At 28.4% G+C, this 27,231-nt stretch overlaps 1 protein-coding gene across 2 annotated transcripts in view; it reads right to left on the bottom strand.

The window, feature by feature from the left end:
• LOC132953367 (uncharacterized) overlaps positions 1-27,231 on the bottom strand; it is a 252,297-nt gene that overhangs the window by 199,831 nt on the left and 25,235 nt on the right. For both annotated transcript variants that reach the window (XM_061025852.1, XM_061025851.1), the window contains exon 2: positions 1,791-1,923. In XM_061025852.1, the coding sequence (XP_060881835.1) occupies positions 1,791-1,854 (64 nt within the window). In that variant the 5' untranslated portion in view covers positions 1,855-1,923. The remainder of the gene's footprint in view (positions 1-1,790; positions 1,924-27,231) is intronic.

Here is a 27,231-nt window from a genome sequence, read left to right as displayed (position 1 = left end):
AAACCAAAATATTGTTGAAAATACTTTTATAAATTATAAACATTCAAAATTACAATAGTAAACCATTAATTAAGTTCATTTAGACTATTCCATTATACAGAGTGGTTCACTAAGCATTCTCACCTACATTATTTCATTTTGGATTCTGAGCGGAGAAATGAATGTATTGATTTTACCATGATATGTGTTTTTATTATTATTATTATTTTTTGTGTCTGTCATTACCATTTAGGTCAGAAAAACTGCTTGGATTTTCTTCAACAGTATCTTGTTCAATGGACAAGCTACACTAGTTGGTGCATTTGGGAGTTCAAAATGTATTTCTTTATTTAGTGGTTTTATTATTATTAAATTAATTTAATGATCTTAGTTTCAAAATTTAGATTTTTATTATACTAAAAAAGTTTCAGATGACGTAAATCTGACCTTATTTTATAGTAAATCGTTAGGCAGATGATTTTATTTTTTAATTGTAATTTATCTAAATCAAAATGTGAAAAGTAGTTTCTAAGTTATTAAAATATATTTAGGATATTCCTTAAAAATAGTTTCACAGAAACATACAATATATTATACAACAATTAATATAGTACTTATAAGATTCGGAAAATTTTACAAACCATAATATGTTTATCGTTTAATATTATAACTATAATTTGTAATATAGTTCCCATACCTACCAAATATATATATTATTCAACTATTATCTTTAGTACAACAAGACACAAGTTAAAAACAACTCAAGGCTACTCTTTTGAAGTAGATAAAATAATAGACCAATAATTGGTACATATAATTTTATTTTAAAACATCGTATTCCAAATTATAGCCAATTAATTTACTGGAAAAAAGTGTAATAATTATTGTCATTTGAATAAAATAGTTGGTATTGCTACTCCTTTATCGTATATAAAATCTAAGTATTTGAAAATATGGTTCTTAAGTAAACTTTTAAATTTCAACAATCAGAATTTTTATAAAATGATCATATTATTAAACATGAAAAAAATGGCGGTCAGCATGCCTTGTGTATCAACCTGTATTATAATGTTTCAACTGAACATATACTTATTATACAATAGTATTTCGATAGATAAGTTATAATTTTGGTATAGAAAATCTGAATAAAACTAAAATGATTGTCATAAATTAAAAATAATACAAAATTGTACAGTAACACATTAAAATTATTCATACAATATTGAAATTGTATTTCACTAATAATATATTAATATTTAATACGAATGTAAAACAAAATATATACTGCTTAATAATTATAGCTATGCATATGCATATTCGTATGGTGATTTCAGATTTTACATGCAAATAATACTTTTTATATGACTATTGGCAATTGTAAATTTTTCAAACATTTACAAATTGATGTTTGTAAATAACATTATAGTTTTTAATTATTTCTATTTAAAAATACACCCATTACGATGAACATTTATGAAGTATAAATGAAATCTGACGAAATTATCATATTATAATACAATTTAGTAATACACATTCCACTCACTTCAAACTAAAATAAAGATTAATTTATTTTTTAAATAAAACATCGTTGAGGTTGGTGCTAGAATATTAAATAACAAAAATAGTCCACGTCATTACGTGTATCTAACCTTATTCATAAAACAACCATACATACAATATTATATTATATCATTGTTATATTATTATATTGTATGCTGATAAAAAAAAAATGTAATATATTTCCATATGACAATTAATGAACGATATAATGTACACATTTTAAATATTTAAATATATTATGTATAACTTACCATTGATAAACAGCGCAACTAAGAACAAATTTGGTACCATTTCCCTGAAACGTACGAAGGTCATTCGCCAAGGTTTATAAATTCAATTGGACAGCTAAAGTACCACTGATAAGCATCGCGATCTCGGATCTCCCTGAAACATGACAAATAAATACTTACATAACTAAATTATACAGAATATTATCTACAAGAAAAAAAAATATATATTTTATATTTCTTTAATAATCAAAAGAAAATATGGGTTAAAATGTATTAATTGGTTAACATAAAAATATTTGCCACAGTGGACGAGTGTTTCTAAAACGTGTATCACAGTAATATACATAGGCGGATATTGGGGGGGGGGGGGGGGCTTAAGCCCCCCTGAATGTAACAAATCACACTAGATGTCAAAATAAATTGTGTATTTTAATAAACCTATATATACTTGTTGCCTCTGCTAGAATAAATGAGTACTGAGTAGCTACTAGTTAGTAGGTTGAAGCGTTTAAAAATGTTTGTTTACGCTAATGGATAAGACAATAAGCCCCCCACATATATGTGACCAAATATCCACCCATGGTAATATATATAGTATTGTATTATTATTGTATGCAGGTAATATATTTTATATAATATTTTATTTTAACGCTATTGTTTCAAAAGATAATTTTTCTCTCAACGTACAACAAATAATGATATCAAATAAAACAAAGTTCATACCTACTGACATGGCACCAAATAAGAAAACTCCGTTCCTGGAAGATAAAAACGAATCGTAAGAAAAATTGGAAGGTTTTCAGAAGTTTGTGTTAAAACAAATATAATATAATTTATCATAATAATATCGAATATAAAAATGTTGTTTGTTAAAGATTATTCTTTTTATTTTGGATGTAAAAAAACACGAACAAAATATAAAAAGGACATATTATTTTGATTAAAAAAACATAATATTATCTAATTGAATTCCATTAAATAAAATTAAACTCACTTAAACGCCTTTACAACAGAAGTACTTGTTTACAAAACAAAAAAAACACAGTTCATAATAATAATTATAGCACGCATTATTTATTTACCGTATTTTTTCATAAATAATTTTATTTGTTTCTATTAGAAGTTAATTCATCTTATAATTTCACTTAGGAAAACTCTGTTTTTTCTTGGATACATCTTTTTTTATAGAAAATAGTAGATTTAACATCACATTGTAACTACATTGTTTTTAAAGCTCAGTTGTGCAACATTTTTTTTTTATTATTGGTCTTATTAAAAAAATTATTGTTATTCTACGAAAAGTTAATCTAAATTGTATTTATTGATTTACATGAAAAACTATGCAACAGTCTAAACAGTTACAAAATGTAGACCGTTGGTTAAAACCTAAAACCAACCTAAGGCCCTATACGAGTGTGAAGTTATTCCCCACTTTGAACATAATATTACACAATTATAAGTTTTGGAGCTCAATTTTTAAGTGATTGTGAATTGATTTTTTGAATTTTTAAGTAAATCGATTAAAATCTAAAATGAGTCGTGGAGCTAACTTTACACTACCCCTTTCCTACTTTATCCAAATTACACAAAACGAAATGTATGTTGTAGAGATAAATTTGTAATAACAATAATTACAATTATTGTAAGTTGGTTTTAGGAATTTGTGGGTTCTTCAGTGCTAAGTTAAGGTGTTCATAGAGTGATACTAGAGCTTATATTTTTTTTGAAAGGGGAGTGCTAAATGTACCGAACACGAAATTCTGAGACTCATTATTGTTCATTCGTGAAGGATATGGAAATATTTGTTATGCCTATGCACGGAGCTCCACATAAAAGTTGTTGGTTACAATATGACCATCCGACAAAATACTAAGAAGTCAAAAGGAAATAAATAAATTTTACAGATAAAATTTTAAACAGATACGTATAACAAATAATAAATCATTCGGTCTGGTCAAAATTTAAAAACTAAGGCCAATATTCTCACTGGTTAAGTATTTATTTATTTTAGCCAAATAAATTATAATTAAATAACTACAATAAATTAAATTAATAATTAGAGCCGATAAATATACCAACTGAGCTATAAGCAGTATATTGGACTATTTTAGTGTAATATTATAAAATGGTTTGAAGAGTCCAAGTAACTGTTATTTTAAATGTCTGATATTGGTTGATATTTATATCATTGAAGTGGAATTTTAACAAAAATAAATTATTAAGATTTATTCAAAAACTTTGGTTTACCTATAGTTATATTTCAATGTACAAATTATGTTACCAAACCGCATGATCAATTTTAACTGTAATAATAAATTGTATGCTACAGTCAAAGTTTTTACATATATTATTGAAGAACCAAATCGTTTGTTACTACGCATTCAATATATAAAAATAATTTTTTTTTTTAAAACTATAAACACATGTTTTTGATTACGTTGATAACAGTATAATGCATTATCATAGTGATTTAAGTTGATAAGTTTGTTGAATAAAATATATATTTATCACGCCACTGTTAAATTATATATTGAAATGCAATTTAATATTGATGAAGTTTATGTTGACGTCTACCCGGCCAGAACCTCCTTGATTGATTTTGAAATGCCAGAGGATGTGGTGTGTTATTGTTCATAAATTATGCAGTCTATGGTTAATGCGTTGTATTGTTAGCGGTACTTAGCGTGTAATTTGAAATAATGACTCGAAAAACAAAAACAAACTAAACGTTTTCCGAAAACATTGTTGAACACGCATGTATAATGTAGTTGTCAATAAATTACGAAAACCAATATTATTGTTTAACACATAAAAAAATCGTTTAAAAATGAAAACCATCCGCAGTTGTTATGCCGGAGAGTGGACGAGAGTACGAGACCATAGAAAACCATTGTAACACACGTATCTTGTCATTCTGATTGTATATCGTTAAACCATAATATAGTTAGCCGCCCTACAAACGTTTGATGATCACGTGTAAACCGTCTGTCATTAAATGTAATTCCTCTGCGTGTATTGAATTCGTAATTATATATTATTACAAATAAACAGTGAGTACTGCTACTGTCCAAAATTGAAAATAGTTACTAGTTCATAGGTTTAGTCGAGTATTTTTTTTTATTTTAGATTTTGAGCGGAACGAGAAAGCTACCTAGTGGTTTTTACAATGGTTTTACAATGGTATTTATTTTTTTAATTTATTTATTTATATCTTGCATACAAAATTCCTACAAGAAAGAGTGCTTTGATTTCAACAAAAAGTATCTTATCTTTTAGCAAATTGAAGCGAGATGACACTTCAAAGAAGTCATTTTTTGATTTTTACAATAGTTATTTAATGCCACGGGAAGAACCACCGACAAATTACGAAAAACCGCTAAAAATGGGATTATAATTTCTAACGCATTGCCTATCACCATAGAAACGAATAAAAATAAGTGGGTAAGTGGATGTCACTCTGTTGTACAGTAGGTTACAAGTGGGTCATTGTATAATGGAATGTATCTGGATACTTGAATTCAATGATATAATATCATTGTATAAGAAAAACGATTCTGAGCGGAGACGGTTTGTCAGTCTGGATATTTTATATTGTTATTATTTATTATATCACGTAAGTTGAATTAATATTATAATATTATAATTTTTTATTCGTTTCTATGGTGATAAACAAAGCGTTAGAAATTAAAATCCCATTATTAGTGGTTTTTTGTAATTTTTTGTTAGTTTTTCTCCTGGCATTAAATAACTATTTAGAAAATAGAAAAATGGTCTTTTTAAAGTACCATCTTGATCCAATTTGCCAAGTGATAAGGTACTATATGTTGAAATCGAAGCACTCCTTCTGGTAGAAATTTTGTGTACAGAATATAAAAAAAAAAAAATAAATAAACACCATCGTAAGACCATTAGCTTCCTCGATCCACTCATAATCTAATAATAATATTATAATATTAATTCAACTTACAGGCTATAATAAAATATTATATCATTGAATTCAAGTTTAATACAATCAATTAAACATTTATCCACTTGTAACCTACTGTACAGCAGAATGACATCCACTTACCCACTTTTTTTTTTTTACTTATGTGTAAGATGTGCTCTGTAATATCATATTACTATTTTGCAACCTAAGAATGTATGTATAACTGTATAAAAATTGATTATAATAATGTGTTGCTTTTAAAATCACGCAGAATACTATAGTATTAAACTCTCCGTGTCTTTCTGAGTTTAGTTAATTTTTATACAACACAATAAATAAAAACATAGGTAAAAAATAAATGGTTTTTTTTTTTTATTAATAGTCTTAATTGGGAAGCTTTGACAACAGAGTTCAATAACTTTTCTACGCTATTTTACATGAAATACTGTCATTTACAATTAAAAATCAACAACTTATATAAGTTAAAAATGTTTGTATTAAATGAGTTCCTTTAAAACCGATAATTATCTATAATAATTGATTTAGGTATTTCCCATAGTAATAATTAAAATATTGATTACGATCAGTCAGCCATTTCTGTTTGTTGCTGCGGAATAATATCGTATTTAAATGTCATATTTTGACAAATTTTATCGAATCAAGTGTATGTTTCTGTAGACTAAACATTTGAGAAAAATTATAATATATTATAAAGATTATGACAATAAAAAAATAAAACGTTTTTGAAATTGGTGAAATATACTATAATAAAACGTATAATAGCCAATAGCGTATAATATTATGATATTTTATGATTCTTGATCCTCCTACAAATTATTGTAATAGCATAATATTATTATGATTATTCATTTTGTTCAAATAATTCTTAGTATCGCAGCTGTTTAAATCGCATAAAATTATTTTTGCTTAATTTTATTGAAACCTGTTTTTTTTTTATCTATCACAACCTATAACGAAGAGGAAATAATACTGATTCAATTGTTCTATCGGAGAACGCAATCGTGTCCCACATCAAACGACACGATTGTTGAATTATCATAATCTTATTATCGGCACTTGAATCTTCTGTTCAACGTGGGACTGTTGAAGTCTGCACGTTCGATTTTTATTGTATTATTGAAATATCTGAATCTCGACAAGAATGATAATTGGCACTATACTTATTTTTCCATGAAAAATCCGGTACCTATACAATAATAGTTTTTTTTTTTCATTTTGCGTCCAACCGACTATGATAATAATAATATTATGTTCTCGAAGTCTATAGCACGATTTGATATCAAATCGTCGTTGGTATTTGCATTATATTCTGTAAGCACCATTCATGTTGTCGAGATAAGGTGACACATACGAACTACGTTTATCCCACCGCTTTCTGTGTACCTAACTATACATACAATTTGGCGTGAGGCGCAGACTTCATAATATTATCTCGTGCAATAGCGCAGTGATTACCGACTGTAGGAAACGAGTTCTTCTGCTATAAACAATGTAATATAACTTTTATTTTGTGAGATTATTTTTAATAAAATCTATTGACGTCATTGTTGTTATTATTATTATGATTTTTTTTTTTTTTTTGTAATGCTTTGTAATAAATATAGTCAACTTGTTTAGGTGGACAGTCGTCGACAATAACTTAGCAAGAATATTTTTCTAATTAGAACAATTTATTGTTTAGCTACCTTTAAAAAGTGAGAATAAATAAAAAAACTGTCCATAAAACAATATGTGTAGTAAATTAAATAAGGAAAACGAAAGAAAATTAAAAGATGCGCCACAATTTTGAACGTAAATTAAAATTCAAGAGAAATTGGGTTTAGTGGTCGATCACAGTGGCCAACTTTAGGCAATATTACGGTAATGCCGTTACATAGGAATAATATTATAACAGTGACGTATTTAGCCGTTTGTTATTCTCGATTCGATCAATTTATTTCCGTATTCTGTCAGTTTATTGTCATTACAAATATTTTACAACTCATCACCTGATTGTCTGACCGAATGCAGGGTACAATGTTAATGAACATTGCAATTTTGCAAATGAATGTGGTAGGCATTTGTGATTCATTCATCGATGTTGGACATAATTACTGTCAACAGTCTCCTCCCACACCAACACCGATATAATATTATAGCTGTGCGACGATTTCGCCAAATAATAATTTCATCAAATATACATATTATTATGTATATATTTTTAAATTGTGACCTGTCAATAAGACTTCACACAACCATATTATTATATTGCAAATATCGATTTCACTGTCAATGGTTATTGTAAAATTAATGAATTAAAATACGGTATAAGATATTGTTGTGAGTTTTCGTTCTTCGAATTTCGATTTTTCGGCAGACATTATGTTATTACATATTAAGGCTATGTAATGAAATTACTGTTGTTCCACCAATTACAACAGTTGCCTTTCTGGTCGATGCACGGGTCATATAAATAATATATATTATAGGTACCTAAGTAATGGCTTGACCGTGTCCGATATTCGGCGTACACTATACCCATTAAATATGTTATGTGGTATTCGATTTTTGACCGAATTCGCTGTATGTTTTCATTAATAATTTAATTGTCAATGTTTTTCCACACCTAGTAGGAGTCGTTTATATATAATTTTAAATGGTTTTGTCATACCATCGATTGGATAATAATTAATCGCGTTTCTCTCAACAAAGCGTGTTGTTCCCGATTTGTTAATTTCCAATGCTTGGCCGTATTGTATACATTTTACATAACATATTTTCTATGCTCAAGTGATAAAATTAAAGACTTTTAATGCAAAATCAATAGGTTTATAGTTTATACCATTCCAGGTAATACTATCCTGGTTTCCATTTAAAAAAAAATATTATATATTTTACAATAAAATATCAACGAAAAAAGTCTTGTTTTTCCTTATAAGTACTTAATATACATATTGTATAATAACTATACAAATGAGCGTCCACCAGGAGTACAGCAAATAAGCTGGAAATATAAAACTTTAATGTCACAAAGGAATGGCGTTAAATTGGACAACAATTATAGATATCACAAAATATAGCAGTCTTGTGCCCGAATAAGGGTGTGTCAGGCATAGATTTATCACGGGGTGTATGCCATATTGACCATGCTTAACATAATTCGAACTGGACATGGCTGGTTCTGCACCATTATGTCCAAATGGGATTCAAACGACAACCATGCGTATGACTGTGGTTACAACAACCAAACGATGAATCATATTGCGATGGAGTACCCAAAAAGGAAGTTTGGAACCCAAAAAGGAAGTTTGGTCAAGGTATAGAAGAAATTCATGCGGTAAATACCAATTCATTGGAGTAGATTGCAAGAATTGGGCATTATAGCATATGAGCATTGAGCATTGGTACAATTTGAGTTACAACTATATATTTAGTATTGCTCTAACTTTTCCCCAATAGTCCATAATTATTTTCATTTTTAGTTTTAACATTTTAACTTTTATCTGTTATGTTTTTTTTTTACTTACCTATATGTTACCATTTATATTTATTATTGTTCATTTTTATAACAGCCATAAAAAATAAATAAATAAACTCTCTGTAAAGGTTCTATCGTTTATAACTTGATAGTGTTGAGTTATCCATGATAATTTTATATATGAATAATCCATTTAATGTTGAACTCGTCACACAATATTCCCAGGAACTCCATGAATTATTTTCCATTTTCAATAGGTAACTAAAATCGAACACGTACTATTATGTTTGATATACATGATATGCTTATACATGTCTAATGAATTGAAACTTTATATCATGTCCAAGATCAATAAAATATTTGGAATCTTATGAATAAAACAACATTTCAGTTTTTCACTTTTAAATGATTTTTTAATAAAATGTGTTGACATTTTAAAATGCCCGGTTCTATATTATGATTAAAACAATAGAATTATTTATTTTTCTTCTATTTATATAATTATATATTATATTGAGAAGATGTCAGAGCATAATATTGGTTTTCACTCTCTGACCCAAGCGTAACATTCCAAATGCATGTTTAGCAGAACCAATCCTATGTTGTCACTTTTAATATCAGAGTGAATTCATCTATTTTCAAACTTTAATCTAAGAATATTGTCTGTGTCCCTATGTTGGAGTTTCTATAATATTTAAATTTTTGTAGAATTTATAAGAATTTTTATATATTGTTGTAATGATTTACACGCTCGTAACTTACATAAAAAATTTAATATCATAAAATAGCCAACGTAGGGACACAGGTTATGTTTTTTTATTTAAAGTTTGATAATATAGGTGAATTCGCTCTAATATTAAAAGTAATACCACAGGGTTGGTTCACCTAAACGTAAATTTGCTATGACGCGCTGGGGTCAAAACAAATAGTGCGCTGATATCCTCTTATAAGAGGACGTCATGCCCTGATGTTGTCTCTATTCTGAACACAAGTGTAACATTGGAAAATCTGGGTTTCCGATTCGTATCGCAGTTTATTTATACAGAGGAAAATAGGCATTTCCATAATACTATCGAATTCGTTAAAGTATTAACAATAAATAAGCCGTAGAACATCCGTTAGATAAACATAGATTTTCCATGTTTACACGTGCATTCGACACTTAGACGGACATACATCACTTGTGGGTCCTCTTAATGACTTAATACATTTATTCAAGGTGAGACGATAATTTTTACTATCCATAAAACTATAATAGTAATCAGAATATAGGACAATACTTTTTTTTCCAGCGTACAACCCTCATTTCCGTCGTAATTATATATTATGTTTTTGAAAAATTATTAGTCGGACTAAGGTTGAGGTCTCAGGTCGATACTTCTGTACACGCTATTGTATGAAAATACGCAAGTTAAGTGCTGTTGTTGTAATAGTATTATAGAATCAACCGAACATAATAATAATAATGTATTAATTAACCCTATTACATCCATCAGCTGATTATTTGTAGCGTTGAAATGGACTCAACGGATCAACAATAATATTATAATATTTGGGTTGGTACGCAGAGCAGTAGTATGTGTGGGCCACCGGAAGGCGGGTATTAAAATTTGACATGTCTAAATAAATCTATTATATCCCTGTCCAAATGTGCTCTATTTGGTTTATGTAAATTTGATTTGACAAGAAAGTAGCAACATAATCTCTTCAGCCGTCCGAGATAAATATGAAGTTTTTTTTCTATTTAGTTTCCCCACAAAATAAATTATATTTATTTTATTATACTTAATTTATTCTGTGGTTTTTCATCAGATAATCGGAGATAACAACGATAGTAATAATATTATCTCCAACGTAAATGGACCTGGATTTCGAAGATTTCGTGATCGTTCAATAGACAGAGCCACTGTGACATACCTTATACAATGTTTATACCAACACAATTGTACTACATAAAATATAATCTTAACACAATTACAATGACATACTAAATCTCTACAATTAAAATTATATGTATATTAATACGACAAAAAAAGAAGAAGTTTTGGCTGAAAGTTGTTCACAATACTAATATAAAATATGTTATTATTTCGAGTTTATTATCAGTTTATAATATAATATTTTAAAGTTTATTCTAGTTTAAATAGTTTAAAGTTTGGTAAACTGAACATAAAGAAATTCAATTAGTTACATGACTTTATCTAATCTAGATTTAAAAATGGTTATTGAAATTAACTTTTGTTAACTAAACAAATAATGTTTTAAAAAATGAACTCTTATGTGTTTATTTTTTTTAACCTTCAATAGAGTTATTCAAAAATACTATTTAAAGACACACGACACATAAACACAAATAAATATAATATTATATACCTTGGTGGGCAATTTAAATATTATTTTTATTTTTAAACTATATGCAATTGAATCATTATGTTCTTATAGCTTCTCCCATCACATTAATTATAATAATAGATGGATCTCGAATTCCCAAATATAGGTAGGTGACCTCATTTCACTTTAATTGCCTCCGAGTGTTTTTGGAGGCAATTTGAGTACACCCAAACGGTCTGCTCGAATTAACTCCTTTAGCATACCTAGACTATAAATTAATATATTGATAGTTGTGTGTACACTTATACGTATACTACCGATTATTTTATAAATGTCTGTAATGTTCAGAAATATTATTTTTAAGACATACATTATTTTCCAGAAAGATTAATTTACTGAATGCAATAATATTGTTGATAACTGATAATCAGTTAAATATTAGTTGAATATCGTATTGAAAATTACCAGTTAAACATAATCAGTTTCACTTGCGCTACCAAAATTTAAATATTTCAAAGTATTGGCAAATAAATTTAAGCACAGAAACATTAAATGATACAACAAAACTAACTTCAATTTTTGATAGTTAAACATAATGATATTTTATTTATTGTTTATTTTTTTATTACTATATGCCGTCTTAATATATTTACTAAAATATTTATAATTATTGGTTAACCTTAATTATTGTCATTAGATCAATCGACATTGACTTATTAGGTACTGAATTTATTTAATTTATTAAGATTTCCCATGATTTAAGGTTAGACATATGCCCTATAATATCCTTCTATATTTGCTGTCATATATATATGTGCTCATATTTGTTTTTAATTTAAAAAAAATTAACGATTTGATTTAAACTAGAAATCAATTAACAATTATAGCTATCGGAGGAGATTCCAATACAGATGGTCACTAGATAAAATGGCAGGCAATTCAAGTGAATGATATTTTTGAAATCGGGAGTCCATTTAAAAATAAAAATTTACTGGAGGTAATTCGAGGGTCAGATGGGAGGCAATGCGTGTGTGCCCATAATAATAGTAAGACGTCATTTGTGAAAAAAAAAAATTTAAATAAATCCAAAATGATAAAACAGCAGCTATGAGAAAAAAAAACATTAAGGCAACTATAAATAATTTTTTATGACAAAAGGGCAAGGACTTAGTTGTTGGTGTTTCTGGTATAAAATTGGTTTCTCGTTAAATTACGTTATAATATTAGAACGATATATTATTATTATGACGAAACAACAGTTGGTTGGTATAATAACAATATCGTATATAAATACTTAATCACGTCATAACAAGCCACTATTATACGACGGATTATAATCTATTACCTATGTATTAACTATTGGACAATGATATAATGTTTTCGCCTCATAGTAAATATTTGACTATTATCGCTATATTATTTGTTTGTCGGTGTCTTTGAATCGGACGGGGAGTTTTACCAACATAATATTTTGTTCTGTCTACAGCTAGTGGCGATGCACATTGCTCATATTTTGACACATCCACGGCGTGTATATAGTACAGTAGTTGTGGTTCGCCACCCTTCGCCTTTCTTTTCGACCCAATCGCTCATGCACATGATGTGCAACTTACAATTATTCATACTCCACCGGGGGCTGATATTGCGCGGATATTATTTATCGCCCCATTCATTCGACGCCACCACACGCAGTTCACCCGGTCCGTTTCATTTGATTCCCGGCCAAATCGGCATCGACCGGGCACACCCTTAAATAATAATAACAATTTTCATTCGAATGTATATTATATATGAATAAAAAAAAAAAAAAAAATATCAAATAAAATAAAATAATGGTAAAAAATGCCCTGCTATCCCTTCCATCCGGTCTCGCTTGATGCGTCCGTCCGTTGAGGCGGCTAGTCGTTAGAAAATTTTATAGCGGCGCCGTAGCGTCTGTTCTTATTGTTATTTCCTTTTCGATGTTCCATACCGAGCATGCGAATATAGGAAAAACATTGGCATTTCTTTCACGCATCAATAATAACTGTGCCGAAAAAAATGGCAGTCGTCTTGCTGCGAGTTTTTGAAGTAGTCAGTGAATGAAAAGTGTATACGTTTTCCGTGTACAAACGCGTATAATGTTATTATACGATAGCTGTAGATAGCACTAAATATCCAAACCCGGGTTTAACTTTTCCGAGATTCGCTACGTGCACTTTACTTAATCAAATCGTTTCAACCTGAAGAATTGTTTACAGTTTTTGCTCAACGCTCGCGGGACCTCCTGCACACTATATCCAACAAGACGTCATTTTTCGTCCGTGTGTCGTCATGATATAATATCATAATATTATGCATATTATTTGGAATTTTTCAAAACGGTTGAAGTGGATTTTTATAACAGTCACATATTGTTTTATAATACAAACACCAATTACATACATTAAACGAAGTTGTTGGGGTAGATATGAAAGAGATTCATTCTCAAGTTCACGGTTAAAAAAGTGGGGGCAAAACACCAATTATAATTGAACATCATTGTTAAAAAAATGTGTTGTCACACGGGGGATCAATCTAGATAACCGCAACCACTCATATCCCGTAAAACTTCTCTGTATATATAGTGTATTATTATAAAATATATTATGTAGGAGCCTACATTTAATAGAAGTTACATTTTACAGGTGTCCAAGATATTTGAAATTTGTTATACAATTTGAAACTGAAGGCACAGTTAGGTATTCAATTCTTAACTCCCCAACATTACACACCGTATAAAAGTTGCCCAAAAATAAAAATTGCATAAAATATATCGTGTACATTTTTTTCAATTTATACTATACTCCATAATATTATATTTTGTACCTACGTCCTACAGGCTACAGGCATATTTTAATATTACAGACAACAATAAGAAATTTATGAAATAACCAGAAGTCGGAAAAATGGTAAATTATATATAACCAGGTATTACTTAAACCTACATCTTAGGAATGTAGGTACTTATATAGTTATATGGTTCAGTGTAATAATATTACATTAAAAACTAATTTTAAATTGTTGCCCAAAAAAAAATATTTTGTACAGAGCAGCTATCGCTTCTTCAAAATTATTTTTTCAAGATTTTTCTTCAACTTAAAGAAACTATTCAGAAAATCCTTGAAATACTATTTCAAAGTTCATTATGATTTGATTTCCGATTTATAAAAGTGCCTCATGAAAGTTTTAAACACACCTTATATCCGACAAAGCGTTTATAGAAAATATCAGGAAAAAATGATTAAGCAAATATTATGTTTCTCAAATCATTCAGAACATATTTTTTGTAAAGAATTCAAGGATTTTTCTAATTTCATTCAATATTTTCTAATTATACTTCACTACATATTAATAATTTCATAATAGGTTCATTAAAAAAATAAATTATATATACCTATCTCAAAGTTTTATGATTCAATCTAATTAATTATTATTCCGTTAATATTGTTCATGGTTTTTACAATAAACGATTGAGTTGAATAGCAATGCAAAAAAAATATTTTGTTTAAGTAACTTTTTTTTTTATCAGAATAGCTCACAAGACATAGTCACTATATTGTGAGGACAAATATTTTAAAATGTTTAGACTGTAATATGTTAAACAGTTAAACCATCTCATTATCAATTGATGTTCTTTTTTAATTTCATTTAAAAAATGTGTTTTATCCAATCTTCCGTAGAAGCTACAAAGTTACAAACGGTTAGTATTGAAAAACTTAGTATTATTTAAAATGTGTACATATTTTAAACTTATTTATTTTCATTTTATGAATAGTAGTAAAAGTGAAAAAGTTTTTTGAAACCTAAAGATAATATTATTATTTCGTATTGTACTGCTTATCTATCCTCAATAATAATTTTTTATTGCCAGATTTTTCTTTTAAGATACTTGAAAATAGAAAACAAATATTAAAATAAAGGATCTATATATTTATATTAATAAAACTAATATGCCTAGATAAAAATAAATAAATAAAACATTTTAATTAATTGTTTATAATACATGGTCGTAATATGATTTTTAGAATATAGTCTCTCTCTCTCTCTCTCTCTCTAGTTAAATCAAAATATTTATAAAGTCACTAGATATGAATAATTATTAATTTGATAATCATATTAGTTTTGAGCTTCCTTCTCAAAAATACAAAAATTTTAATAAATTGCATGCCTTACATCCCAAGAGGCCTCTTCCGTAAGGTTATAAGAACTTAATCCAATTCAAAATGATCGTATTGACTTCGTAGTTGTGAATTATAGCTGGTGTTAATATTTTAGTTGGTCTAAGATTATTAGAAATTAATGATATAAAGAAATAATAAATTTGGAGTGAAGAATATATATGTACGTAATATGTAATGGTCTAAGTGAACCTAATAATAATATTATACAGCTTTGACAATGTACTGTACCAAATACGATAAAATATTATATGAATTGTCGTTCCATATATTCAAGAAGATAATTCAAAATAATTTTATTGAGCTAACCTAAATTACACACAATAAAATCTAATATTATTTTATGTGATGTAATAAACAAATTTTGTTAGTTATAATAATATAGAAAATACCAAGTGATTCAATATTTAGTTTAGCAATGGATAAAATAATAATCTATTAATAGTTTTCATAATTGGATAAAATCTCAATTGGAATATTGAGCGACGAAATTATAATATATTTTCCGAAAACGTGATTGGCGGGCACGGCCTGGAATATTGAAAAATGCACGAGAAACAATTACTATCTATTAAATTACGCATTTCAATTAGATATCACAAATATTTTGATCGAATACAATACGTATTATTTAAATGTAAAGTGAAAAACAAATTAGATTGTAATTTTTTTTCATAGGTAGATAATAATCGTTCAAAAATGAATAAAAAATAAAACACTCAATTTGAAAAAATTATGTGCGTTGTGCGTTTGTGTGCATTTGCATTGAAATGTTTGCAAGTATAAAACATTTTATAATAAAAGCTTTAATTTTGAATTAAAATTTAGGAATGTTTAACAATTATTTACATCATATTATACTGGATGCGAAAATTAAGTACTTCACTCTGCACTTCCAATGCGCGCACATAATGTGACAATACGAGTATAGATATTTAATTTATAATAATTTACAGTAGGTATTAGGGAACAATAGCTTTAGGATGCACTTTTAAAAATCAAAAATTTGTCGGTGCTGTTATTTTACAAGACTACATAATTTTGTTAATTGTTTAGTAGGTAATTTCATTGTGAATTTCAATTTGTAGTGCATAAGTGTAACTTATACTATATTTGCAACGTACCTATGTGACTTTTAATTATTTTTGGATACGAATAAAACAATATTTAGTCAATAACATAATGTGTAACAACAATTTGAAGTCAATTGATATAACTGCTGAATTCATGTGGTGGTTATCACTTATCACAGTGTTTATACTTACATACAGTAGATTATATTTTATTCAGTGACACGGCGTTGTAGCTACATCATAATATCGCGGCTCAAACAAACGAAATACAGAAATAGACAGCCAGGTAGGTATGTAACTATACATGTAAGACCATTTACCAGATCTTAAACTCTGGGGGGGGCCCAGTGAAGAAGACAATTTTATTATGAGAGTGATTTCTCAATTTTTCAATATCATAACCTTATAGTATAGTACTGATTATGGTACCTTGTGTATTATAATTTTTTGTATCATAATAATAATAATTATAACGGCATCATGTTTCTTTTATTAATATTGAAATTACCAGCAACCCAAATTTAAATTACCATATATTTAATTTAATTCGTTCGAAACTAAACAAACCTATATGTGGCATATTAATTATGTAAATAAATGTCCTTACACGAACATATTCAGCTACCTAACCCATTAGAATATACGGGAAAAAAGCTATGATAAAAATTTACATGATATATGTATATTTAGATTGCGATATCACTTATTATTTATTCATACAACTAACTTATTTTTATAAACTAATTGTATTAAATGTACAAACGAATATGCATGAGTATTTATATACTTTTATTCTTTATAATAAAGGTCATTTTCCGTGCACATAAAATTACATTTACAATCTTAGTTCTTACGTGTTTAGATTTTTAGAGTGAATCTCGAGTTCTGATGAAAATATTATTATTACTACCTATTGGCTATTACGGGTGAGTCCTGGCAGAACCAAAATCGGAAGGGTAGGGGGCTTATTACGATTCAAAAATCAGAAACATTTGACATACCGAAGTAATACTTAACTATACTTATTGGTTCGAAAGTTGAACGACTAAATTCATAATTCAAATTCAATTTATTATTAAATAACAATGAAAAGAAAAACTAAATCAATGTTATGGTGGATTTAGGATTTATTTTCGTTATTATTTATTCATAAAATATAATAAGTATATTTCGTCAACTGAGAATATCTTATTGTCCAAATGTCAATAGCTTATATTGATAATAATTATTAAAACTTGCCTAGTAATAATAATATAATGTTTACTATTTCTAAAGATACAATACTTAAATCCAATGGTTGTGTTATTATCGAATCCTGCTATAGCATTATTTCAATACAATTACCAACATTGAAAATTGTAAGTATGGCAGTATGTAATATGTACTTAATTTATATTCTTTTAAATTTAACTATCCAGAAGACAAAGACTGAGGTATACGGTTGAGAAAACAAGAATATTTTACACGGTATAGCAATATAAAAATAATACATATTCTCAACTTGTCATTTAAAAATATAAGTTTTCCATTTAATTAGGTACAGTGTTATCTCTAATATATTATATTAATTGTTATAAAAACAATAATAAAGGTAGGTACAAATGACAAGCCAATAATATTGTAAAGCCGTTTAGTCTATATAATATTATTATTTTTTTCTTTATGTTATGTTACATTACAAATTATAAGGCCACGTAAAATATCGGTTGGTGGGTAGATACTTATAGCCAGTTACCTACATCATATTATATTCATGCATAATTAAATTAAATACATTTTATAATTTGTTATATTTTATCAGGTACCTATAATAAGTTTGAGGTTTTTTGAGTAACGTAGAATAATATTTATCATGAAATGTCTATTTGAGTTTGGTTCGATCGTTGAAAGCAGAATTCGTTGCATTGGTGATTATTATTATTATTATTATTATTAACGGTGTTCCTGATTTCGATTAGGTACGCCAAATACTCAAACACTACAAAATATATTCATTACATTCAGAAACACCAACTCGTCAGATGTCAGCACGGTTTTGAATAAACTGGACGTGGTGAAATGCAAAACAAAAAAAAATTTTAAAAGCCTCGGACGGAGTTGTAAAAAAAAAAAACTATAATATAATCTACGCACAAGTGGTGGCGGGGGCGTACGGACGAGGAGCACCATACATTTTATGCCATCGCTGAGCTGTCGTTTTCACGAATGAAATGAGTTCGTGTCTGCTGCTCGACGTCGGCGGTATATTATTAGACCGAACATCATGCGCGATAGATGATTTTTTTTCGTTTTTGTTTTACCCCGCTCGACCGTGATATTTAAATATTATTATATTATTTCATCGCGTCACGGGCTGTAATCGAGATCGTAATGATGCACGCGCGTAACCGGTAAATTAACCAAATGATCGAGAGGGGAGGTTCTGCCATATCAATTTTTCGTGTAAAAAGCAAAAAAAAATATTGTGATAATAAATAATATACCTATTAAGTGGTATAGTTGGTTCGGTTATACGACACGATCGCACTCCGCCCACTGCTCCGCTTAGACCGTACCGAACACAGTGGCGGGTACGACTCGGTGACACTCGGCGCTTTACATAATGACATTATATTAGAGTTTCGTGTCATGCGACGAATTTTCTCCGAAGGGGCATTTCTAGATTGCAGGACTACAGTGTATTATGAGTTAAAGAAGTGAAGTATTGGCCACGGAGTTGGTTATCCCACCTTAAAAAATTGAAATATAATAAGTAGTTTTGTCATCGTCACTGATGAGTGAAAAGTTGAGAACCTATGCAAAATATAATAATCATCAACACATTTTATGTTTCACCTGTATAATATTGTAGGCTCCTTCGATAAATTTATAGTTAAACATTTTATTTTATTTTCAAAGTTATTTATTGTTGTTAAAAGACGTGTTGTAAATTGTTTTTTTCCATAGAAGGAGAAAGCCTCAGTGACGGGATCGTTGGTTTGTTTTACATAAGTACTCAAACAATTTAAACTACAATTTAATATTTTTCATGAAATATAATGATATATTGTTGATGGATTCTTCGTCGGGGCCCAGTGCGTCAGGTATGTTGTATTTTTGTCGGGCCTCTTGCGTGTCTCTACATTCTGTAATGATGTGTTTGGTCGAGGTTGGATATCCACATTTATGATAATATGTTCTTTGTGACCCTCTTTCATGAGATGGGGGGCATGTGTGAAGTGTTTATGACTATGGGAGGTTCTACCATATCAATTTTTCGTGTAAAAAACAAAAAAATATTTTGATAATAAATAATATACCTATTAAGTCGACACGCTCGTACTCCGCCCACTGCTCCTCCGCTTAGATCGCATTTATGATAATATGTTCTTTGTGGCTCTCTTTCATGAGACATTGAGTCGTTCTATATTTCTGTTGTTCCTTTTATTTCGTTTAATGTAGTGTTTATTTTTAAACATTAAATATTTTGTTTTGCCATTTATTTTTAAATCGGCTGTAGACCATCTTTTTTGTTAAATTTCGTTTTTATAATAACTAGATAATATTAATGTAATTTTATTGTAACTTATCACTGGATAATATAGGTAATATATATATGAATTTAAAAAAAAATAATTACCCACCTCAATATAATTAAATTTTTTTTAATCTATTTTCAACCAAGTCCATCATATAATTTAATTCATTTAATTTATAAAATAACCTATAATATTCGTTTTTATATTGGTTGTTAGTTTTTTTAAGCAGGTATGTCTTTTGGAATAAAATATTAGAATATACATTAAACTGAGTGGTTTTTTCTCAACACATTTTCAAATTCTGAGCGGAGCGATGTATATATTGATTGTACAATGATTTATTTTGAATATTTTATCATGAGTAGAAAGTTCTAATATAAACATTTGACGATAGTTTCAAACTTCTAAGGTTATACGTATTTGAGTTGTACCAAAAAAATATTACAAAATCGATTTAGTCCAATATATGTACTGGTTTTGCGTATAAATTCCTGTTTTTCTCTATTTTTTTTTTTTTTTAGTGAAAATCGAGTGAAAATCAGAGCATTTGCCTCGAAGGTGATGATAGACTACCGAAAAAAAACATAAAATTTCAAAATCAATACATCCATTGCTTTGTTCCGAATCCAAAATTAGAATTCGGATATTATAATCATTACCGAAGAAAAACATTACGACGATCATGCTCGGTGAATCATCACACTCTATACATGCACAAAAAAATACTACGGAGGTATTGTTTACTTGCGATTCTTTGTGCAAATACTGAAATGCCCTCACTACAACGGTGCCTTGATAACATTTATAGTAATATTTTCCGAATGCCTTTGCGCAGACCCAATAGAATCGCTCTGTGTCCCGGAAGAATGGCTTTGTGCGATTCCACCTATACCGCACTAGCGAACAGTACAGAGACCTCCATAAACTCGACATTCGTATTATCGTATTATAAATCATATAAATATTATATACAGCTGCCAGTGCGAAATATACTTATAACGCAATTAACTGTGCGCGGCTCGTTGTCAAAGTCAAAACGCCAACAATAATATTACATAACATATATTTTGCGCTCTCGTACACGCACATATTATTATTATTATTATATTTGATGTGGTACAGTCTTTAACGGTTATTTAATGAACAATAATAACAAATTCTATGAGTTTATGGTTTTGAATTCGGAGTTCTGGAAAAAAAAAAATGTTTGCGGAGAGTATAAGTGGTTTACTTTTATGTTTGGCAAACCAACTCCAGTGTTTATTTACTCTTCGGCTGAAATCTCGCGAGCGTTGTAAATTTATTGATATTGTAAAAATGTTTCAAGAAAGTAAAAAAAAAAAAATTAATATAATTTATTCAATATTCTGATTATTGACGTATATGAACATGAATATTATAATATGTTAAAATAATGATTCAACCACTTTGAGATAACGTCTCACCCCCATTTAAACGGTACCAAAACATATTCGATAGCTCCAACCACAAGTCTTCCACAACGTGAGTAAATTTAATAAATATTTTTTTTTCCAAATTAATCCATGTCATCCAACTGCCATCGACACTTCACCGTTCGGTATATCACGGTGTTTATTTGTAACTAAATCAAGTATCTGACAAATATAAGTATATACCTAACAGCTCATATACTTGTCATAAATAATATGAATTTAAACCTTGTTATTTTCTCCTCTATTGATCAAAATAATCGATGCGCCTGATTGCAAAGTGTGTTCCTTTTTTACAACTTGACTTTTTGGCTTAGCAATATACCTAATACAAAATAATAAGAATTTTTATTCAATGTATCATCACATAATTTAATAAGCAAAATTAATTGCTCAGTATATTATTCTACAACGATTCCTGATGCATAATATGAAATAAACAACTAATTCATTATTTTGGGAAAAACCTCATCGTTATTAATGATATACTACCCAAAGTTCAATATACCTATAAACTTATCACTTCCGCAAAACATTTTCTAAGCATAACCTTCACTCTTCACTCTTTACTATGAACATGATACATGTTTTACAATATTGTAGGTTGGTACACAAAATAATGTGTAATATTTATGAATGCAATTTTACATGATAATAAATATTTATGCTAAATATTATGAGCAATACATTATACGTTGACAAACTCGAGAGAATATTATAATCAACAGAATTTATTGGTGGACAATAAAATATGAGAGGGGGGGGGGGAGTAGGTAACCGCTCTACTAATATTTTTAAATTGTTTGGTTCCAATATGAACATTCTACCTATGAGGAACCTAGTGATAAACTTTCAATCTTCAGCCATAAACATTAACACAATACATTTTTAACTACAGAATAATTTGCAAATTTTCGTGATTTTGACTAATTTTGTTTATAAAAAAAAAAGTCATGACCAGTATATCATAAATATTATCAAATAGATACAACAAGAACGTATGAGGAATATTATATTACATTTTCAAACTTGTTGACCAATTAAAATTGTTTAATAAATAATTATAGAAAAACAAAATCAAAATTAATGTCCAATTTCTATAAATAGCTCAAAAAGAGTCAAAATATTTTGAAAATAATACCATAATATGTAGACAACGATAATATAAACATTCAGCATTCTGTAAAAATGTCAAGTATCTATGTTCTCTGGGTTGAACCAAAAAGAAAAGGGATTTTCTCATAAATTGGTTTTGATTAAAAAATTCTTATATTACTTAATATTTATTTTATTTTTTCTTTAAGAATTTCTACTTTATATAATGTATCACACACACAAACACACACACACACACACACACACACACACACACACACACACACACACACACACACATAATTGGAAAATCAATACCTGTATTAATCGATACGCTCAGAATCTAAAAATCAACTCTATACGATTTCTCAGAATAAAAAATTTAATTTGAATATTTTTGCTATACTTACACAAATTGTTTAAATTGAATTGGAGTTTTCGGAAACTTTTTTTTGGAACGCTAAATACCGAAAAAACTCTTTGTAATATGATTCAAAGTTTTTTCATTGGATTCAACATCATAGCTATATATGTTATACCAAGTGGTGTTCGTTCACACATATTGAGGTGCATATTAGGATTATACGTGCCTTCTAAAATTCCCTTCAATATACAGTAACCAGGATAGGAGAGGTTCACCAATTCCAGATACATCGAGGACCTGGATTAGGACATTGTGATCAACTGAATCAAATATCTTATTGAAATCAGTGTAAATGGCATCTACTCGTGTTTTCGAATTAAAAAATTGGTTTACATAGTTGTTAAAGACTACATTTCAGGTAATGGTGGAACGACCAGGGCGAAAGCCATGCTGTTCCTTCATAAGAATTCTATTGATCGATGGTTGAATACAATGCAAGACCATCAATATTGTATTGTTCATACATTTTGAACGACTAGAATATTTAAAATGAAAATTATATTTACATTAATATTAAGGTAGTATATTACTTTTAACTACATTGCTCCTTCTTTCTTTTTGTTAAAAAGTAAGTATTGTGACTCTTTAATAATATATTATTTTCTACATAATATTATGTACCTATGGGTACTAAATAAATATTGACATTTCAAAAAATATATTCTTAGAATGAATGATATTCAACAGATACAGACTCAAACATTTTATTTTATTTTATGTCTGTAGATATATTATTATATAAATATGTTTTATTATACAATGATATCAAAACTTTGGAACAAACAAGAATGTATAATGAAGATGTATACAAATATTCTAATTACTACGAAATTGTTGATAGGAAATTATAATATTTTTGCTCACCTCTTTACGAGACTACTACTTTTATTTTTTCGAAATCCTTTTAAGATCCCACTATTTGGAACGTACATCTTAAGTGTCTATGAGCAATTAATACATAGAACTTGGCGTATTAAATTGTAAAATTACGTTAATGAATATTGTTCTATCGGATTACTTTTGATGTCCATCGTAATTTGTAATACTAAAATCTATACGTTTGATAGGGGTGCTTAATAACTGTCATATATTTTATGCTATATAAGTACTTAATTTATTGTTTTCATTTTGGTTCCAAACTGTTAATATTCAAATATTAATCACAACAACGTAGTACAACAATTTAATAATGATTAAGACATTTGTGAAATTTATTGTAATTTCACACAAGAAAGAAAAAAATCAAACGTTTAAAATACAAAATTATTGCGTGGCTCGGCGCGGCGCAGTAGCTGAAATCAATCATGCGACGTGATTGAGAGTAAGCAACGGCCTCTGCCACTAGTTCTCGGATGGGTGACCCGCGGGTTCGTATTGCGCAAATACCTTGCCACACATACACGTGTTCCTAACCGACCGTACCAACTGTCCCAACCCTACCAACTTTACAGGCTAAAGACCTCAGTCGTCGAAGCCTTAAAAAACCTAATAAAAAATTTAAAAAAAGGTTGTGTATTGTTGTCAACATACATTTTGTACAAATAAAATATTTTTTCCTTTACCTGTTATTATTACGAAACGTAACTCTTAACTTTTCTGAATAATAACTTTCATAATATGTTTATTCCTATTGTACAAAATATACTGGTATTAAAAAATTCTTAGTTGTTTAACTATAAGAAGGACCCGTTTTAACGCGCATATTATATAAAGTTCCTGATTCAAAGCTAATTTGTTTGAGTGACAAAAAACCAAGCAAATTAAGATATAATATTTCTAGAATTGGACAAAACAATTATTATAAAACCGTTATAATAATCGTTGTTATTTTAATACGAAACAGTTCGGCGTATAACAATACGTCGATGCCCATTCAACACGCAAGGTAAATGTTTAAACGAGCAGCACGTGAATAGTATACAATTATACATTATTTTAAGTCAAGTATAAAAAAGTCGACTCATTTTTCAGAGGTACTTAATTTAATATAGTTTTGTAATAGTACAACGTTATGAGTGAAATGCGTGTGTAGTAATTAAGCTATATTATATTACTATAATACACACTATACATACTATAATTTATTATAAAAAAGTACAAACGAAAACTAATAAACTGTACATTGTATAATTTATTTATTATCAATAATGTGAATTATTTATAACGAAACACGAATTTGCATTGTTTTAATCTGTCACCAAACACAATCCCCGGGTATTTACACTCGTTGGTTGGTACCTACTTAATTTATTTTTCTTAAGTGACGAGAAAAAAAATTCGGACTTAGGGGTTAGTTAGTTATACGTAGGGCTATGAATTAAATGCATTAAATACCTTAAAAATGCAGTATAAAATTCACTACAAATGTTAAAAAATTAACTAAACAACATAAACTACGTACATTAAATCATCAAACATTAAACGTACATTAAAATCTAAAAAAAGTTTGTATACAATAGGTGCAAATATTTAAAATAGGTACTAAATTATCCAAAAATGTATTAAGCGTAATAATATGTATATTTCAAAATGAAAGTGTTTGTTCCGATGAATTTATCCCAATATTCTTATTCCCGTTCTCAAGAAGCAAATTCACGGGAATTTCATAGGTTCATAATAATATATTGGTGTTATTTTCGTCTTCATAAAGAATAATTCATATCCGATTGGGCCAGTTTGTGTATGTTATTGAAGGGAGCGGCGTGTAATAGGAAAATCTTACCCTCCCCGCAGGGTAATATTTCGGGGTACGATTTTACTGGTACACCCACATGTACAGCTATCCGGAGAGTGTAGCTTCTTTCGTACATCTTCCAATGTGTAACCATCACAGCGTTTGAGCGAATGATTCACCTGGGTAGCTGACCGACTGTGTTCGATAGCTCATGTTCCCATAATATATTGGTCAGGTGTCTCACCACAGTAGGCGTATAAAATAAATAAAGGTAATATATTGCATTCAAATAGATATGTACATCACGGTTTGCAATAAATATAGTTTGGGCGGCAAGAACAGTAGATGTATAGTAATCATGGTGGACAACACAATCATTGCTTATCAGTTTGAAAACGTACAATGCCGATTTTCATTAAATAAATTGATTAAAAACGAGACGATTTGTTTTTAATTTTGAAGTTATAACTAGCCCCTAGCGTACCATAGAGTACACTCGACATAATTATTGTATATGCATTTCATATATTTTAAGCATACAATTGATATCAATCATATTATAGAATTATAGTGAATTATAAAGTTATACAAATTAACGTAACTGAATATTTTTTTGGTTGGAATTTATATGGCTGAAATATTTTTATGATTGTATTTTTTTTTTTCATAATATTATATCAAATTATTGATTACAATGCGCACGTAGTGAAAAAGGTAGAGCCACAACACTCACGTGTTCATATTATTATTTAACAGTAAAGATAAACTTTTAATTGAGGACGCTCATGTATATATTATAAATACGCAAATATTATCTAAAGCGTAATAAATTTATTGAAAAAAAAAAATGGATCGATCTAAATTAATAATTCAAAATACATGTAGCTAGTATTGTAGTGCTCCTATAAAATACTAAAAATTAGTTATAGCATTAACAAACCGTGATTTAACAGGTAAAAGTTCGAAAAGATTTTATATTTCTAATACCTATACATGAATAATATCTGTGACTATCATTGTTCATAGATTTTTATATCGAGTTAATAGTGCAAAACTAAGTTACAATATTATGTACACACGTCGTTTTGTTTTAAGGTTCTGAAAAAATATTGAGAAATTCAACATCAATAATTAAAATATTCTCGTTATCTTTATGTACAATAACCCATAGTGATAAGAAATCTTATTTGTTCAGTACCTATAATAATAATATATGTAAGTAGGTACCAACTTTGAAAATCGTATTTTTTTTTTTTGGTTTTACCAAGCATTTCTATACGCTTCAGGGAAT

This window comes from Metopolophium dirhodum, unplaced genomic scaffold, assembly GCF_019925205.1.
Source record: "Metopolophium dirhodum isolate CAU unplaced genomic scaffold, ASM1992520v1 scaffold2, whole genome shotgun sequence".
NCBI lineage: Eukaryota > Metazoa > Arthropoda > Insecta > Hemiptera > Aphididae > Metopolophium > Metopolophium dirhodum.
This window is presented reverse-complemented; position numbering and strand designations above follow the sequence as displayed.